The 18847-nt window shown below is 35.2% G+C and overlaps 1 protein-coding gene across 1 annotated transcript; it reads left to right on the forward strand.

Moving 5' to 3' along the window:
* Positions 1–6261: 6261 nt before the first annotated feature.
* On the forward strand, positions 6262–18847 carry LOC131144922 (CRS2-associated factor 2, chloroplastic). The gene is made up of 6 exons (XM_058093883.1): positions 6262–7082; positions 7581–7708; positions 12369–12594; positions 16233–16360; positions 17660–17801; positions 18231–18847. Exons 1-6 carry the CDS (start codon positions 6407–6409, stop codon positions 18629–18631), a joined length of 1701 nt encoding a protein of 566 aa, XP_057949866.1. The 5' UTR covers positions 6262–6406; the 3' UTR covers positions 18632–18847.

Genomic DNA, 18847 nt, shown 5'->3' on the forward strand with positions numbered 1-18847 from the left:
AGTCTTGCTTCTACTCTATTAACAAGAGGACATTGAGTAAGGTTTTTATTGTTGTAATCAGCTCAAAGAGAGTATTCAAGTTTACATTTATTTCTCATCTAGTTCTTGTAAAGAAAGGCTCTTTGTGAGCTATTTTTGGGTGTCCCTAAGTGAGCGCCTTGTTGAAAGCTCTTTGTGAGATGCTGTGTATTGGCTTCTCCGCCCGAAGGAGGATTATAGTGGATTTTGGGAATCCTTGAGTTGGTCTCAAGGTGTGGACGTAGGCGGAGTGCCAAACCACGTAAATATCTTTGTGTTCAGCTTCTTTTCTTTCATATCTTATTTATTATTATTGTGATTTCCTGCATTTTACACAACAACTTTATACACTTGCTCTTTGTAAGATTTTTGTGGTTGTAGAAAGTTAGCACTTCCGTGAAGAAAGTCCATTCACTCCCCTCTAGACATTCAACCGGGCCAACAATACGTAATACTGAGAACTATATAATCATAACAGTGACAACCCGAATAAATGAAATTTGAATAATTAAGAGGAAGAGAAATAGAAATAGAAACAAAAGAAGGCCGTATACTTCGTCGACGAACGCGGAGTGTTCATCGACGACATTGTATTTGGAGGATAAAAATGATTTCAAGAGATTACCTAAGTTCGTTGACGAATACAGGGGTTCGTCGACGAGTTTAGAAGGAAATTCGTCAACGAATACAGGGCCTTGTCGACGAGAAAATACTGAGAGGGGTTCTGAGGCAACCTGAATTTCGTCGACGAATACAAGGTCTCGTCGACGAATTTAATGAAGGACTCGTCGACGAGGTGACGTGTCTTGTAGACGAGGTGACGTGTCTCATCGACGAATCTGACCCTATATATATATATATATATATATATGTAAAAATCCGATTTTTATTCATTTCCAAGCTCCCTCTCCACTCTCTCTCTCTCCTCTTTGGCCCTCTCACTCTCTCTCTTCGATTTTGGCCCTGCCAGTCGCCGGATCGAAGATTTGAGGCTACCACGACGCTCCTGGCGAAGTTCTCTACGAGTTTGTCAGAGTGGATTGTTGGGAAAACGAAGTTGCAAATCATCCCTAGGTTGAGGTAAGACTTTTTAAGTCAAATTAGACTTTATGGTAGTTATAGAAATTGATGTACGTATGAAAATACTGATGTTTAATACTGGGAGTTTTGAGTTTCAAGATATTGATCAGGAAATCATACGGGGGTTAGCCTATGATATTTTGGGGGCTTTCTCAGTAGCTAGGTAAGGGAATAAACTAAAGTAGTTATTTTCCACGCAAGTTATTATTAATTATGAGCACATTTATTTTCAGAAAAACATATGCTATATTTGTTTATCATATATGAAATGTGTGTTTGGAAAATACTACTATTATGATTAAAAAATATATGTATGTATAAGATGCTAGAAATGATGATTTTAGAATATGAGGTATGACTTTAAACGGCACATGTGTGGCATGAACATTATTTTTTATGAATCATGATATGAGTGATTTTACGAGTAAAACATATTTTTAGGTATTTTGAAAAGACGAGTTATGCTATATTGAGTTTGATGAATATATGATAAATGAGTTATTTTCAGAATGTAATACCTGAAACGATTTCGGCATAAGGTTGTATTTTATGTTATCGGCCGTATTTATGTTATTGGCGCGAGGCCACATATTTATGTTTTTGGCACGAGGCTTGTAACACCCCAACCCCGAGGGGCCTGGGATATTAACTTTTTACCATTTATTTATAGCGGAAGCAAATAAACTCAATTTTTATTAAACCAGAGCACTAATTATCCATATTACAATCATTTATTTCAAAAGAAGAAAAATTACACAAGCATAAATATTTGACAACATACTAATATTTTTAAACAAATCTTTATTTTTCTATCCCCACCCGCGTGCTTACTAAGCCTGATTTCCGACATGCTCTTCAGAGTCATCTGAAATAAAAATATGATTGGAGTGAGACGACGTTCAGTAAGTAAATAAGATTATTATTAGTGTGTGGCCAAAATGAGTTTAAAAAAAATTTCGTAAAACAATATTTAATACTATAACTTCAAAATTGTTTTTAGAATAAATATAAATTTAAAATTTACTACATAAAACTTTTACCATCAATTACAACAGTAAAATTTTATAATCATATACTATAACTGTTAAATTAAACTTTTAACTTTAAAACTGTAAAAATATTTAATGATAAACATACATATATATTTCCTTATACGTTTTCCTTAGATCTTCATTTAAGTACCAGAATGATCATTTTTATGTAAACTTACACTTTTCTTTCAAATCATCAGCAACTTTGTACACGTAATTAAATATGTATAAACATATATTGTAAAAAAAAATCACCCTTAGGTCTGTTTGCCGTAAGTCATGTTTACCCCCATGACTGGGTTGTGCGGTCCAAAGACTGGACTTAACTGGCTAGCCGACCAAACTAAATCAACGTACGTAAACTTTAAGTGAGATTTTCCTTATTAAGTCCTAGTCCGGAACCAGGTGTGCACTCAGGAGAAATCCACTAACATGAATAACCACTCTGTAAACAGTGTGGGTACACTCTGATCCCTATAAACTTTAAGCTGCGGTACCGAGTATCTGTAACTTTGAACTTTCGTTGTCATAAGGGGTTTTAAAATCATCTTATTATAATTTATGTAATTTAAAATAATATCGTAAAAATCTCATCTTTACTCATATTTTCATAAAAAAATGCAATATAGAAATCAACTCATGCCACACAATTTTTGTGTTAAAAATATGTATAATTTTATTTTTGAATAAAAAAAATGCTAAAAATTTATCCGAGGGGATTAGAATATTTCTTAACCGAAAAATAGATGCAAGTATATTAAAGATAGAACTGGTATAATTAAATATGCATAAAAATAAACTTATGGAAATTTTGTAGAACTAATTAACATAATTGAAATTTACTTATAAAATAAACTCGGGTATGAATTAAAAAAAAAAAAAAAACTAATATAATCAAAATTTACTTACCTTCTTCCTTACGAACACTGTAACTATCTCTAAGAAATGAGATCGGAAAGGGTGGGTGATTGAGAATTTATTAAAAATTCTCTCTCCACCACAAATTCTTTCACTCACTAATCTTTCTCTTACTTAAAAAATTGTTGTGAAAAATAAAGGTTGAGAGCTCCCTATTTATAGGAAAATTTTGGGGAAGAAATGAAATTTATAAAAGTGTGAGGAGATGGGTGAAATTATAATTTTTTTAAAATTAAAGAATGGGCAAGGGATGAGCAAGATATGGGTTGAGTATGAGATGGAGATGGAGGCCATGTGGGAGTGCTTGCCACCATTCCCATTAAATAAATTTTTAATTAATCACTTACCTAATTAATTAGTCAATTAGTTAATTAATTATTTTATTATTTTTCTTAATCATTATTATCATTATTATTATCATTGTTTTTACTTTTAAACTATTTTTAGTATTTATTTATTTTATTATTTATTTTTGAACAAAAATTAAATTTAAATTTTGAAAACTCATGTGGGCCCCACATGGTCTTGTGGGCCCCACACCACTTCGAGACCCAAACGGATCCTACGTAATTCCAATAATCCTCATACGATTTTATGAGCCCTATACAGTTTCGAGACTCGTGTAAACCTCCACACGGCTTCGGGACTCATGTGGGCCCCACACAGTCTTATGGGCCCCGCATAGGATACCTATATTATTATTATTTTATCATATATTTTTACAAATTATATTAGTCAAAATATTATTTTATGTACTTATTTACGTATATAAATAGTGTCTTGTGGCTCCGGGACTCATGTGGACCCCACATAGTCTTGTGGGCCCCACATATGATACCTATATTATTATTATCTTATTATGTATTTCTACAAATTATGTCTATCAAAACACTATTTTATGTATATATACTTATTTACGTGTACAAACAATGTCTATCCTGTTTCTCCTATGAAATTCCATTTTGACACAGGCCGACCTTCAGGGAGCGACTGAGCCGCAATGGTCTCTGAGCACTCGCTTAGACAAGGTCTTTCTTAGACATCAAACATGGAATCAAAGATCCTACAGAAAAAAACACTTCTGTATTGATATTAATTTAATGACCATTTTTATTATTTTATTATTATTGTACTTTAATTATATATATATTTTTGGGTCATCACAAGACCGTACTTATGAAATTATGAACGATGCTATATTACCATGTACTATATGTTATTAGAACCCGGATGTTAGTTTAGTTCAGTTCAGGAGCTTGGTACCGTAGCTATATGTAGATCAAATATCTACATTCAGATTAGTGCTAACCATCCCACGAGGGGATGGGAGATGGATAGTCGATGTAACTTTCAGTAGAGTGTGGACATCCACCTGGAAGTCCGGACCAGGGTGTGGCGGGCCCATCGTATTTACAGACATATTTGATTTGGTAGTGGTCGACCAGCCATTGTCGGGTCCCGCCTTCAATCTGCACAACCCGTCATGGGGGGTAATACATGACACCAGCTAACTATTCATCCTGGGTATATTTTCAGTACTATTCAGCTATATCAGATGTTTTATGTATGATATGACTTATTAGAAGATATGAAAGCATGTGAATATTCAGTCTGATATGGTGAATTTTTATGAAAATATGAAATACACTGTATATGTATAAATGTCTTAAATGTTCATGTTGCCACACAACTGTATTTAGTTTATTTTCCCTTATTGAGGAATGTCTCACCCCCGAACTTGATTAACTTTTCAGGAAACCTAGAGAAACCGGCGGGTCAAGGCCACCGTTGAGCGAGTGGAGCTTCTCTATTTGAAAGGTAAACGTTGAACTAGGACCGGGAGATTTTTGTTATAGGGTCCTAGTGTTGTTTTGACTTTTGATAGTTGTGTATAAATACAGTATTTTGATGATGTAATAAACTCTGGTATTATGTCTGATGGATTGATGATTTCAATTTTATACTTACTGCTGCTTAGGTTTCCGCTGTAAATGACAGGTGTCCCCATTACCCATGGGTTCGAGTTGACCATTTATTCATTATCTTACATTTTATGTTAAAGAAAATTGAGGGTCGCTACAATAACACTGACATCTGCATAATCATAGTACTGAAACTACATGATCATAATACTAATATTCGTATTATCATGGTATTGAGGTTCATGAAATCATAGTACTGAAATATCGTAAAATCAGAATACTGAAATATCGTAAAGCATATCTCCGTACTATATTCATATTCACAAGCCACACGATACTGCAATACATACTTTTCATCATTTAATAAAGTGTATCATATTCTAAAATTACCTAGCATAACATATTTTTCTTACTTGACTACTGGAAAGCCCTTATAGGATACTAGCTTAACACCCACAGGGCCTCCTACAAAATACCCTGAAAATAATATTTTTTAGAATATAATATCAGTATTTCATCGCTTACATCATTTCTTATAACTACCATAAGGCCAAAAATAGGCTAAAAGGCCTTGTTCTGAATTTGGGATGAAATCCAACTTCATTTCTCCAACGATCCGCTCCGATAGACTTGTAGAGAACTTCGCCAGGAGCGTCGTGGCGGTTTCGGATTGTCAATCCGGCGATTGGCGGGGCCGGAATCGAAGAGAGAAGGGAAAGAGAGTCGTAGAGAGAGAGAGGGGCGTGAAAAATGGATAAAAATCCGGGTTTTAGCTATTTATAGGGTTAGATTCGTCGATGAGACACGTCATCTCTTCAACGAATCTTTCATTAAATTCGTTGATGAGAACCTGTATTCGTCGACGACTTTCAAAGCAACCCAAAACCGTCTCTCGGTATTTTCTCGTCGACGAAGTCCCGTATTCGTCGACGAATTTCCTTACGCACTCGTCGACGAAGTCCTGTATTCGTCGACGAATTTTCTTATGCACTCGTCGACGAAATCCTGTATTCGTCGATGAGTCCTGGAAGTCCCTCGAATTTATTATATTCTCCGCGTTCGTCGACGAAGTCTACAGCCTCCTTCTATAATTATTTTTATAATTATAGTTAATTATTTTTATTATTACCTTCTATGGACAAAATCGATTTTCAAGCTTGCCTTCCCTCTTCTTTGGGAGAGGGGTTTTTTAAATGAATGAAATTATTAGGCTTTCCCAAAAAAAAAAGAAGAAGAAATATAATAATCTTCAATTTCAACTATATGTTAACCGTCACGGCCAACCCCCAAGCACCAATTTTCATACTCAGCAATCAGCATCCGACAAAGATAAACTGTTCTACAATCCAGTCCTAAAACTCTCTCTCTCTCTCTCTCTCTCTCATTATCTCTTTCCTCACCCGAAGCGGTCGGCGCATCAAAAAAAAAAAGAGGTGTATGGGCGGAAGCTCCATGGCAATTCTGGCAACGCTACCAGGTCACAACCTCTTCTCCTCCCTGCCTTCAAACTCTCCTCCGAATGATCCCACCAGAGTCTCCAAAATCCCACCGCATCCCATCCCAATCCCCAAATACCCACCAAAATCTCCCAAAGCCCCTCCACAATCCCAATCCAAAACCCCAGATCAGCCCTCCAATCCAGCCATCAAAGCCCGCCGCTTCGTCAAATATCCCAAGCCCGTGTCCGAAGGAGTCATCTTGATGGACGACGAGCGTTCCGTCCTCATCGGCGAATCCGGAGTGTCATACCTCCTCCCTGGAGCTCCGTTCGAGTTCCAATTCAGTTACTCGGAGACGCCGAAGGTGAAGCCTTTGGCAATACGGGAACCGGCGTTCTTGCCGTTCGCTCCGCCGTCGATGCCGAGGCCATGGACGGGGAAAGCTCCACTGAAGTCGAACAAGAAGAAGAAGATTCCGCTGTTTGATTCGTTCAATCCGCCCCCACCGGGGACTAAGGGGGTGAAGTACGTGCAAATGCCGGGGCCATTTCCGGTAGGGAAGTTCCCGACGGAGGGGAAAACGAGGGAGGAGATACTTGGAGATCCTCTTACCAAGGAAGAGATTAGAATGCTTGTTAAACCCATCTTGTCTGATAATCGCCAGGTGAATCTCGGTAAGCTCTCTCTCAGGGTGCTTCTAACCTATATCAACTATAGTAGTGTACTTGTACACGACCTCAAATCAACTCAAGCTGGGAACTCGACTCTAATTCAGTGGATCTTATTCTCCAGCTCGACTGGACTCTTTAAGTTCAAAGTTCAAGCTCAATTCAATTATGTTTGATTTGATTATAAAAATAACATAACATATATGTATGTGTGTGCATGTAATTTCTGATATATAAAAATTACTAAAATAACAAATGCTTGATTAGTTCTGAAGCTATCTAGTCAATGAGTATTTCAAGTTAGACTTGAAGTTGAATAGAGTCAAGTCAAGTTGAGCTATGTAACAAGACTATTCGAGCTGGCTTGATTTACTCACACTCCTATTTAAATTTATAGTTTCTAATGATTTATTTCAATTAGCGTGATGGGAGTTTTTCTTTTTTTATCTTTTTCAAAATGTGAAGACTGAGTTACTAAATTTGCTACTATACTGAATGGTCTAGGGAGGGATGGATTAACCCATAATATGCTGGACTTGGTACACACACATTGGAAGAGACGACGTGTTTGTAAAGTTCGTTGCAAAGGCGTTCCCACTGTTGATATGGATAATGTTTGCCATCATCTTGAGGTTTTCTTCACTCAGCATTGTCTCTCATTTATTTATTTTTAGATGCAGATTTTCCTGCTCATGAAATTTTATGCACACTTCTATCGTTCTATGCTCAAGTTAATCGTTTATAATGAGAATATCACTGAGAAGGTGGCCATCTGTGCAGCCGAAAGTGGTGGCACTTCATGAAAAGCTAGAGTTAATATAGGCTCTCACAATGACTTCAATTTTTTTTATAAGTGATGTCAATTTATGTAGCTTTGAATGCATGAAAAACAGTCGATTTTAACAGGACAATGTGACGCAATTTTAATATTATTCATCATGCTAAATTTGAACAACTAGTCTCAATTCTTTTATCTGCCATTATTAGGCTTGTTATACATTTTTTGTTTTGAAGTATCTGGCTTGATATTTTAGCTATCGTTAAGGCAGGATATATATTGTTGACCCACAAGCTAACAGCTTAAGCTTTTAGGTAAAGTGCTTGTTTAACAGCTATCATGCTGATTGTGATTGAATATTAGTTTCAAACTCAAAACCACCTGTGCAGTGCTCAGAAATTCAAATATAAAAATCGCTTTACAGGAAAACAAAGAGAGATGAACATTGAAATAAAGTTGCATTTTTTTTTTAATTAATTGGATGAAGAAAATTTTTAAGTCTAAAGTTTGAACTGCTGCTAACTTATCAGTGACGTAAAAATTTAAGCACTATAATTTTAATTAATTCAAATATAAAAACTGTTCAGGATTTGAACGTTGAAATAAAGTATCATTTTTTTTTAATTAATTGGGTGAAAGAAAATTTTTATGTCTTAAGTTTGAACTGCTGCTAACTTATCAGTGACATAAAAGTTTAAGCGCTATAATTTTAAAAGAAGAAGAGGAAAAAGAAGAGGAAGAAATAATAATTAAGACTTGGAAGATAATCTTTAAGCAATGAGGGAGAGGAATGGACCAAGTTTTGAGTGAAAGGAAACTTCCTTGATGTATGTCCTTCAAAGGCAGATGATTATAGACCTTTAGATTTTAGTTCAGTGAGCAGCTTACATTTTATGTGCAGAATCTCATAGATTTTATTAAGTGCTTGTCTTGTAAATGATTCTGCTCTTGTGTATGGGCTGGTTCCCCTTGGTGCTTTCTAATAAATAAATAAATAAAATTTTAGTCTGCAAGAAATAATCATTTGTGTAGGAGTTACAATACTTGAGAAAACAAGAAAGTAAAAAAAAAAAGAAGAGGATATTTGAATGAATTGTGGAAGATAAATGGGATATTTCATTCCAGTTTAATTTATGTTGTCTAATCCCTTGAAGTTTAGTAACTCCCCACTTGGTTGGAGAGAAGTGAAGATAAAGGAAAAAGTACTGTAGGGGTTTCTTTCCAATTTTTTTGTTTGATTGCTTTAAGGAGAGGAGGAAAAGATTTTTAGGAGCTTCTATCATCTTCTCTTGTATGGTTATTTTAACAGGAGAAGAGAAAAGAATTGGTTGAGAAGTGGAGCCAAAAAAGGAGGAAGAAGGAGAGCTTGAGCTTCTCTCCAAAATTGGGGAGAAAAGAGAGGACAAAAGAAAGGGATTGTAGTTCTTGCTTCCCACACCAAAAAAAAAAAAAAAAATGGAAACAAAAAAACACTTTTCTTCTTTTCTCTTGTGAAGTTTCTCTCTTCTTATCATGTTTCCCTTGAGAGATTGTGTCAATGTATCATGAGAAATATTAGCTACCAAACTTACCCTGATGCTTGTTTTTATTAGTTACTTTATAGACCAGTGTCACAATGTGCTGGAGAGCCACCACCTGCCAGGGTGAATCTTAGAACTGCCTGGACTTGGATGGCAAACTCAAGATGAGAAATTATGAGTGTGGATGATATATGAGTCAAAACAAATCAGTGGAGTTCCTACTAACTTATTTTATTTTAGGTAAGGTTAGAACAACTAATTGATTATTACCGGATTGGTTGGTCTACTAGCTACACCTAGGGCCAAGGAGTTAATAGTCAAACTTATTTCCCTTACCTAGGGCCAAGTTCATGAGTATGGTTATGTGAGGGGAAGGTACTAGCGCCCCTACACAACCATTTCATGGACGTACCGTTACTTTGGAATTTTAAACATGAATTACACATGGCCTATAGTTCTTTACTTTGGTTCACCCAATGACCATCTAGTTTCCTGATCTTGTACAAAGGGCTTCCCTCAGCTTTAGAATCCCAAGAAGACGTTATCATGCCACTTTCAGATTCCATCGTTGGATTGATTCAATTAAAGATTGTTCAAGCGAAATAGGATGCAACCTTATACGAATAAGTTACACAATGAAGAGATATCTACCAAATGATGCAAAAGAGGCAATCAATATAACAAAATAAGAAACACAAGCCTCAATTGAAGTAAGACATGCAACTTTTGCCCAAAGTCTTTTAAAGGAAACCCTACTTAACTATTTAAAAATAATTTAACCCTTCTAATGTTAGAAATAAATACAAAGAGAGATCCAAACTTATGTACTAGGGAACCCTGGCCTTTTATTTTTTTATTATTTGATTGTTCAATTTTTTTTTGTGATTTTTAGAAAAATTGGAAACACTAATCTATCTCAAAAGAAAGCCCAAGAGACTCTAAAAAAACTAGAAAATACCCTAGCAATTTTAGGAATTTCCCTACAATTTTCCTGAATTTTCATGGAATTTTAATGACTTTTTATTGGCACAATTAAATAATAAATGACGAAAAATCCCAATTAGTAACGTTGATTAAATAAAATTCTAAGCAATAATACATAAGCAAATTAAAATTTTTGGATTCTTGGTCTTCTCATTTTTTGGATTGTTTTAGAGAAAATATCGTAATAATAATACTAATAATAATAATAACAAAAACGACTTTATAACAAATTATCAAATAAAGAATGAGAATAAAAATTGAATTTTTCCTATTTTAAAATATTTTAAGGATTTTTTTTATATGAATTTGAAATCATTTATCTCTTAGGGTTTCCTGCATGTTGCACAACAGCAGCTGCAGCAGCCGCCCTGTTGCCTCTCCACTGCTGTGGGACTTGGTCAAATGTCGGCTCCCTCGCCACTGGCTCTGTTTATTGGCACGGAAATCACTGACCCTGCCGCTTCTTATTTTTCTTCTTTCTGCCGTGCTCAGCTGCTCCCATAGTGGCTATCTCCAGATGCTAACATCGTTCCCTGAATATCCTGCAAGAGCTGGTCTCTGTTGCTGCCACTGGACTGCTACTCTTCTCCCTTTTGATATGCATGCTAGAAAAGAAGAAGAATAGGAAGATGGAGGAGGAGAAGAAGAAGAAGGGGATGATGATGAAGATGATATGATGACAGTGAGATGACAATGGCGTTAGTGTGAACCCCTGTTCCACCGTGAACTCCTCAATACTAAAACAAAGAAAAATCATGGACTTCAAAGACCTCCTAAACAAAACCTGCATGTCAAAGAGAACCGTCTCTCCCTTGCATTCATAGCTTCCCTCTCTTGTATCTACCATTAATTTCTTCATTCATTGTAGCAAAACAAAGTCACAAAGACCACGAGTAAAATGAGAAGAAGAAACAAGAATAAGTCCCCACTATTCATTCATATGTCAACGTCAACCCAATCATGGGAAACTCATGGGTTAACCATCATAAAATCATGCAAGAACATTAAAGAACATCAAAGTTCACATTAATACTTCCTACTAATATGCAACAAAAATTCATAAGCATCCAAGAGGGATTAAAAAGATCATTCCTTGTTTCTCCTTCAGGGACAAGAAGACCAAGAAAACCCAATAGAGCTAAGAAGACCCAATAAATAATATGCTGTACTTCCACTCCTTCCCTTAACTGCATGTCTTCCCCTTCAATGTGCCTCCCTCTTTTTTTGGGAGCCCTAGATTCCCTTTTATAAAGCTTTGGGAGCTAGGGTAACTTAATAACCATCTTTCCAAAAATGCCCATAAAGTTCAAGATTTTTCTTTCCTTATCCTAGAAGGGTGGTTTGATACATGTTTCACCTTGTTCTTAATGTGAAACCCCTAACTTGGCTAGGGATATCCTCCTGTTTCAGCAAAAAGGTGGTTTAAGCATTAAAATGCAAAATTGAAGCCCTAACTTAGCCCGAACTTGAAAAGTGCTAATGAGGGTCTAAAGAGAGAGAGAGAGAGAGAGAGTGCCCTTAGTTGTTTCTAGTCATTTATTGTCCATCATTGAAATTATTAGATTTTAATCAAATTGACCGTGAACAAAATTGGGTGTCAACAACCAGTGTGCATATGGTATCAAACAATTTCCATTAGAATAAAACCAAGGATTTCTAATATTTGGATATGACTGTTTTTGCTTTGTTGCATTCTGTAGATGAAACAGTGTTGTCAACGTGGTTAACATATCTTTGTCCATCATTACCTTAAAAAACAAAATTTTAGTGGAGTTCATGTTATCTGGTTGTTCACATATTTGTCACACTACAGAGGTTTATTCTTCTCTATGTTTCACTTTGTTGCTGCACAATTTCATTGGCAGATGTTTTATAGATATTATGAAATTGATTTGATTTCCATTAAGCATGCTTGGTTTACACCATGCATATTCTACAAGCACTTAATTTTATTATCAAACTTTAGAAAAATATGCTTCCTTTCAACTCCATTTTTATTTATGGTTTTAGGAAAAGTCTGGGGGGAAGATCATTCATCGATTTGGTGGGGTTGTTTACCTTTTTCGTGGAAGAAACTACAATTACCGTACTCGTCCACAGTACCCTTTAATGCTTTGGAAACCAGCTGCTCCAGTTTACCCAAAACTCATCCAAGAAGTTCCAGAGGGGTTGACAAAAAATGAAGCCGATGAGTTACGGATGAAAGGGAAAAATCTTATGCCAATTTGTAAACTAGGTAGACCATCAGCCCCCATTTATTTTTTTGTTTTGTTTGAATCTTCTTGCAATGAAGGATGTTCTTTTTATTCAATCAAGATGTATTCTTGTTTAATTTAGTCATAGGATCGGAGCCATTGAATGTGAAAATAGTTGATGTCTACTCTTACATTTATAGGGATGAGGAGACCATGAATTGAAAAGTTATGACTTGGTTTATTAGGCCAGGGCTATGGAATTTGAAGTTAGTAACTGGATTTATGTTGTCCCTTATATTTATAGAGGTGAAGGGATCATGAGAGGAAAAGTCATGCAATTGCTCTAAGAGAGCTTGTCCTCAAGGGGTGGATTTATTTGGACCTGCTGCAAGGCTGTAAGGTTAATGTGGTCCATTGAGGATTTAAGAGGTTCATTGTTGCAAGTGAAGGGTGTTTTATTGCTTGTAGTGAAGGTTCTCTGGTTAAAAAGTTTATAGGTCCATTTGTTTTCAAACATGTCATTCTATATGATAACATCTTCACTCGCATGTGTGGAAACATGTCCAAGTAGTACATTTTACAAATTAAACTCAATGTAATACATTTTTTGTCAAAACAGATCATCCACCTTTTTAGTATTCTTCATTGGGAGCATCGAATTTTTTTCATATATATACAACAATTTCTGATTGATCATGGAAATTACATTGCTTAGGGTTGACAAGTCATCTCTTTGTGCCAACAGATTAGCAATGGTTGATGATTAATTCAAAAATTATTATTTTTTATATATAAAACTTTAGTTGTGGACATAGAGTCTTAATATTAGATATATGTATTAAAAAATGGAAGACAAAGGATAAAATAAACCAGTATAAGAGAACTAGGTGGTGGAACCTAAAAGGAGAAAATATAATAAAATTTAAAGATAAAATGATCAAAGATGGGGATTGGACTATAGAGGATGGGATAGATACAAATACTCTTTGAAGTAGATTAGCTAGCTCTATTAAAAAGATAGCAAAAGAGATTTTAGGTGGATCAAGGGGAAGATTCTCGAATAGTAAAGAAAGTTGGTGTTGAGATAAAGATGTACAAAAAGCCGTAAAGACAAAAAGAATTTGGTATACAATGTGGCAAAAATGTAGAAACAAAGATAACTTTGAAAAATATGAGGCGAGAAAAGATGCAAAAAAGGTCGTTAATGAAGCTAAATACAGATCATTTAATAGTTTGTATGATAAATTAGATACAAAAGAAGGGGTAAGAGATATATTTAAACTTGCTAAAGCAGAAAGGAAGAGTAAAAACTTAGGAAGTGTAAAATGTATAAAAAGTGAGGATGATATTGTCTTGGTTAAGAACGAAGACATTAAAGAAAGATGACGAAGTTGCTTTAGTAAGTTGTTTAATGAAAACCAAATAGAAGACTTAAACTTAAAATTGTCAAATGAGGAAAAGACTAAAAATATGAGATTTTTTTTTTTTGCAAAATTAGAGTGAACAAAGTTAAGTTTGCACTAAAAAAGATGAAAAATGGGAAAGTTATAGGATCAGATAACATCCCAATTGAAGTTTGGAAATGTTTAGTTGTTAACAAAATTATATGGTTGACTAATTTATTTAATACAATTATAAAAACTAAGAAAATGTCAAATGAATGGAGGAAAAACACTTTAATACCTCTATACAAAAATAAAGAAGATTCAATATTGTAATAACTATTGTGGAATTAAACTTATGAGTCACACAATGAAACTATAAGAAAAGGGTAGTTGAACAAAGATTAAGGTTAGAAATGAAGGTCTCAGAAAATCAATTTGGTTTTATGCCTGGGAGATCTACCACAAAAGTCATATATCTTTTAATAAGATTAATGGAAAAGTTTAGGGAAAAGAAGAGAGACTTGCATATGATATTTATTGACCGAGAAAGCATATGATAGGATACCTAGGGAAGTTCTATGGTGTGTTTTAGAAAAAAATGGTGTATATAGTAGGTATACTGATGTCATTAAGGATATGTATGATGGAGCAATGACTAGTGCGAGGACCATAGATGGAGAAACTAGAGAATTTTCAATCACCATAGGTGCACATCAAGGATCTGCTTTGAGTCTTTATCTTTTTGCTTTAGTGATGGACCAACTGACTAAGAGTATTCAAAAGGAGGTTTCATGGTGTATGTTGTTTGCAGATAATATTGTATTAATTGATGAAACCAGGGACGGAGTAGAGTCTGAGTTAGAATTATGGAGAGAAACTTTGGAATCTAGAGGCTTTAGGATAAGTAGAAATAAGACAAAATATGTGAAATGTAATTTTAGTAATGATAGGAGGAATATTGGAGACAAAGTTAAACTTGATGATGAAGAAATAAATAGCACTTGTAGATTTCGATACCTTGGATATATTATGCAAGCTGAAGGAGATATTAAATATGATGTAATGCATAGAGTTAAAGCAGGTTGGATAAAATGGAGAAGTGCTTCAAGTGTGCTCTATGATCGTAGAATACCCTTAAAATTAAAAGGGAAGTTTTATTGGACAGCTATAAGACCAACTATTGTATATGGATCAAAATGTTGGGCGTTGAAGAAGCAGAATATCCAAAAAGTTAAAGTTGCTGAGATGAAAATGCTTAGATGGATGAGTGGTATAACATTGAAAGATAAATTAAGGAATGAACATATTTGCGGTAAGTTAGGTGTAGCTCTTATAGAAGATAAGATAAGGGAAGGACGATTTAGATGGTATGGACAGTTGCAATGTAGGCCACATAGTGCACCAGTGAGGAAGAGTGAGTTAGTTACTGTCGGGGGTAGTAGAAGGGGTAAGGGTAAACCTATAATAACTTGGGAGGAGATAATGAGTAAGGATTTAATAGCCCTGAATTTGTCAAAAGAAATGGTCCATGATCGTATAAATTAACGGAAAATGATTCATATAGCTGACCCCACCTAGTCTGACTTAAGACTTGGTTTTGTTGTTGTTGTATAAAACTTTAGTTGTGGACCAAGTTTTTGGATCTGTTAAGCATTGTGCGTGCCTTGTACTTTGTGAAGGATTTTTTTTTTATCCTTTTTTTAGAGGTTGGTGTGGGTGGGTGGTGAAGAGCACAGGTTTTGCTGTGATGTGCAGTTTCTGCTGTATTATGGGCCCCTTGACAAGAGAGGAATGCTCATATTTTCCAAGATCAGGCTTTATCTGTCTATTATGAGGATCGGATTGATTTGACTGTACAGTATTTTTGTAATGATGCTTTGGAAATGTGGGGTTTTTGGGATATTCAACAGGATTGGTTGGCTTTGCTAGCTTTATTTGGGCCTTTTTCTTTTCTGTTTTTGTTTTTTTTTCCCCCTATTTTATGTCAGTTTGGAGGATTTCTTATTCTCCTTGTAGATTCTTTCTTTTCTTATTATAGTTTTTTTTCCTATGAAAAAAAGGGACCTTGATTATATCTGGCATATATATATATAGTTATAAATTATAATTAACCTTTTTGTGACATGCATCTCCAAAAGTTCACTGGTGAGAAAAAGAAAGTTTCAGTTATTTCATTTGGGACATAAATTCAGTGATGAACTGTCCCACACATATATGCTTGCATGTAAATTAATTTCCAAATTGCGTTCAACAGCTAGCTAATTTATTCTGATTACTTTGCTTTCATGCTGTAGCAAAAAATGGAGTGTACTTTTCCCTTGTGAAGGATGTAAGAGATGCTTTTGAAGGAAGTCCTTTGGTGAAGGTTGACTGCAAGGGGTTGGATCCAAGTGATTACAAAAGAATAGGTGCTAAGCTCAAGGTTGGTGTGCATTTTACTTCCAAATCATTTATTATACTTTGATTATAAGGCTTTGCCTAGTCTATGCCCTATTATGTGGATCTTCACATGACTGGTTACAAGGTTCGAGACAAGATTTATTAATTGATTAAAAAGAAATGTGATGGGCAAAGTTGAAGAAAGAGTTGTATTAAATCCACAATATGGTTCTTTAATGGGAAATGTCAAATTCAGATTTTAATTAAAGTTTGAACTCCAAAGGTATCCAGGATATGGTGATAGTATCAAGAGTACATATACATATGTATGTCAGAAGGGGGGGGGGGTATTTTCTTGATTTGAAATTGATTTGGAAATAGACAGAAGGAGGATAGTGTGGAGAGAATGCAAAGAATGTGAAAATGAAATTGTTCATCTTCTTTTTTCCCCCCTATAATGGTACGTATGATATACCACAATGTTTATACTTTTATCTTAAACCAAATTAATCATTGTAACAGTTTCTCAAGTTATCATTATGAGCTTAATTTGAATGAAAATTTTTAAGTAGGTTGAATAAATTTAGGAATTTCTTTTTATCTCTTTTAAATTCTTTGGGAAATTCTTTCATTGTTCAAATGCCCCAACATTACTTGCAATTATGTTATTTCTCTAAGGGCTCTTTTAAAAAAATAAATAAAGCAGTAAAATACATTGAACAAATAAAGTACCAAATCTAACAGTAAGAGTCTTTTTGAATACTATAGGATGTGTTCTTTGCAAGAATGAAAGCAACACAAAATTTAATCCTCTCATTCTCCTTTTGTTTCTTGTTAATAGGTCAGTTTCTTTACTAGGAATTGGCCCCTTGCATCACTTGGACAAATTGAGCTGCTTGTCATTAGTTCCTTATTCAATCCTAGGCCAAATTTGTTGAATCTGAACAATGCAAATTTTTTATCTTAATAGAAATGGTCCCTGGACAGTCCTCGCTGGCACACCTTGTCTATGTTTCATAGTTTATGGTTTATTCAGGCCATTAAAAACTTATTAAGCTGCACAAGGTAAAATGGGGCTAGGGCTAGAGTCCTTACATGGAAGATTTGAGTTCACTCGTTGATGCTGGTGGATATGCATCACAGACCAACTAGATATTGTGGACATCCATTTTTGTTAAAGACACTTTCAAATGGCGACCCTTCGAGATGTATTTATTTTTTGTATATGAAACTCAATGGGGAACAACAAATATTGAGAATTGCTTTGTTTAGAAGTGTATTGAGAATTGCAGTGGACCACATGCTTTGTTTAACTTCTATTTCTCTCTCTATTTGTTGACAGGAATTGGTTCCTTGTGTGCTACTTTCTTTTGACGATGAACAGATATTGATGTGGAGGGGACAAGGTTGGAAATCAATGTACCCTGAAGCTCAGTCTGCTTCATTCCTCACTTGCAGTGTTGCAAATGGCTTGGACACTTCAGGTATGCAAAAGAGATGAGGGGGATCAGACATGGCCTGTTATACCTGCTCCACTTCTCTTTTGAATTAACAGTGCTAAACTGAAATTATCAATAACTTGAAAGATACCAAGGGCCTGTTCTTGTGGAAAACAGTTCCATTTTCATTTTTAGTTTTTTAAATTATTACTAAATGGCACCTTGTTTTCCATTCTTCTGACATTTGTGTATAGAAGAGTTTTCCATAGTTTCGTATACAAATGTTGGAAAAATGTAAAACAAGGCAGCAGTTCTGAAATCTAAAACTGAAAATAAAAAACAAACTATTTAACTTGTGTACGTTGTACGCAGTGCACATAGCCATAGCCTGCAATGCTGCAGCATGGTTCTTGATGGTTCGAGGTGGGAGTCTCAATTCATTCTTCCTGATTTGTGTGTGTTTGTTTTTTCCAGTCAACGATGACGATGATCACAAGGGGAGGGATGCTAAGACAGTGAGCTCAAGCCCTAGAATGATGTCCTTGTGGAAACGTGCGCTTGAGTCAAGCAAGGCATTGTTGCTGGATGAGATCAATCTTGGTCCTGATGCTCTTTTGAAAGTGGTGGAGGAATTTGAGGACACCTCACAAGCCACCGAGCACTCGTATCCAGCACCAGCCCTGTCAAGGAAAGATGTTTACAGTAGTTCTGTGGTAGAGCATGATGATGATCCTTCTTCTGAAGATGATGAAGATGGATTCAACATCGATGATGATTACTACTTAAGTGACTCGTCATCCGAAGAGTTGGAGTCATCAGTTCCTTTTGGGTCATTACCTGTTGATCTGTTAACAGAGCAGCTTGGGGGCAAGTGAAAATCCTACAAAGGGTTTAATAGCTCCTTGCAATGTTTTTGCATTGTATCCTGTTGAAAAATATACTGTAAATATTTAATTCAACAGGCTTATGAATATAAACATGGATAAAAGTTGGGCGACGAAAGAGGAAAAGGAATTGTAAATTTAGAACAAAAATTTGAGAATGTATTTTCCCTATCCTTTTCAAGAGCAATGGAGATTTCATCTTGCACA

This window comes from Malania oleifera, chromosome 12 (assembly GCF_029873635.1).
Source record: "Malania oleifera isolate guangnan ecotype guangnan chromosome 12, ASM2987363v1, whole genome shotgun sequence".
In the NCBI taxonomy this organism is placed as follows: domain Eukaryota; kingdom Viridiplantae; phylum Streptophyta; class Magnoliopsida; order Santalales; family Ximeniaceae; genus Malania; species Malania oleifera.

Excerpts from the sequence above, each read along its gene's own strand:
- LOC131144922 (XM_058093883.1), top strand. The coding sequence starts at position 6,407 with ATGGGCGGAAGCTCCATGGCAATTCTGGCAACGCTACCAGGTCACAAC. Across the intron at positions 12,595-16,232 it reads TATGCCAATTTGTAAACTAG|CAAAAAATGGAGTGTACTTT; the intron begins GTAGACCATCAG and ends TTCATGCTGTAG. Across the intron at positions 16,361-17,659 it reads GAATAGGTGCTAAGCTCAAG|GAATTGGTTCCTTGTGTGCT; the intron begins GTTGGTGTGCAT and ends ATTTGTTGACAG.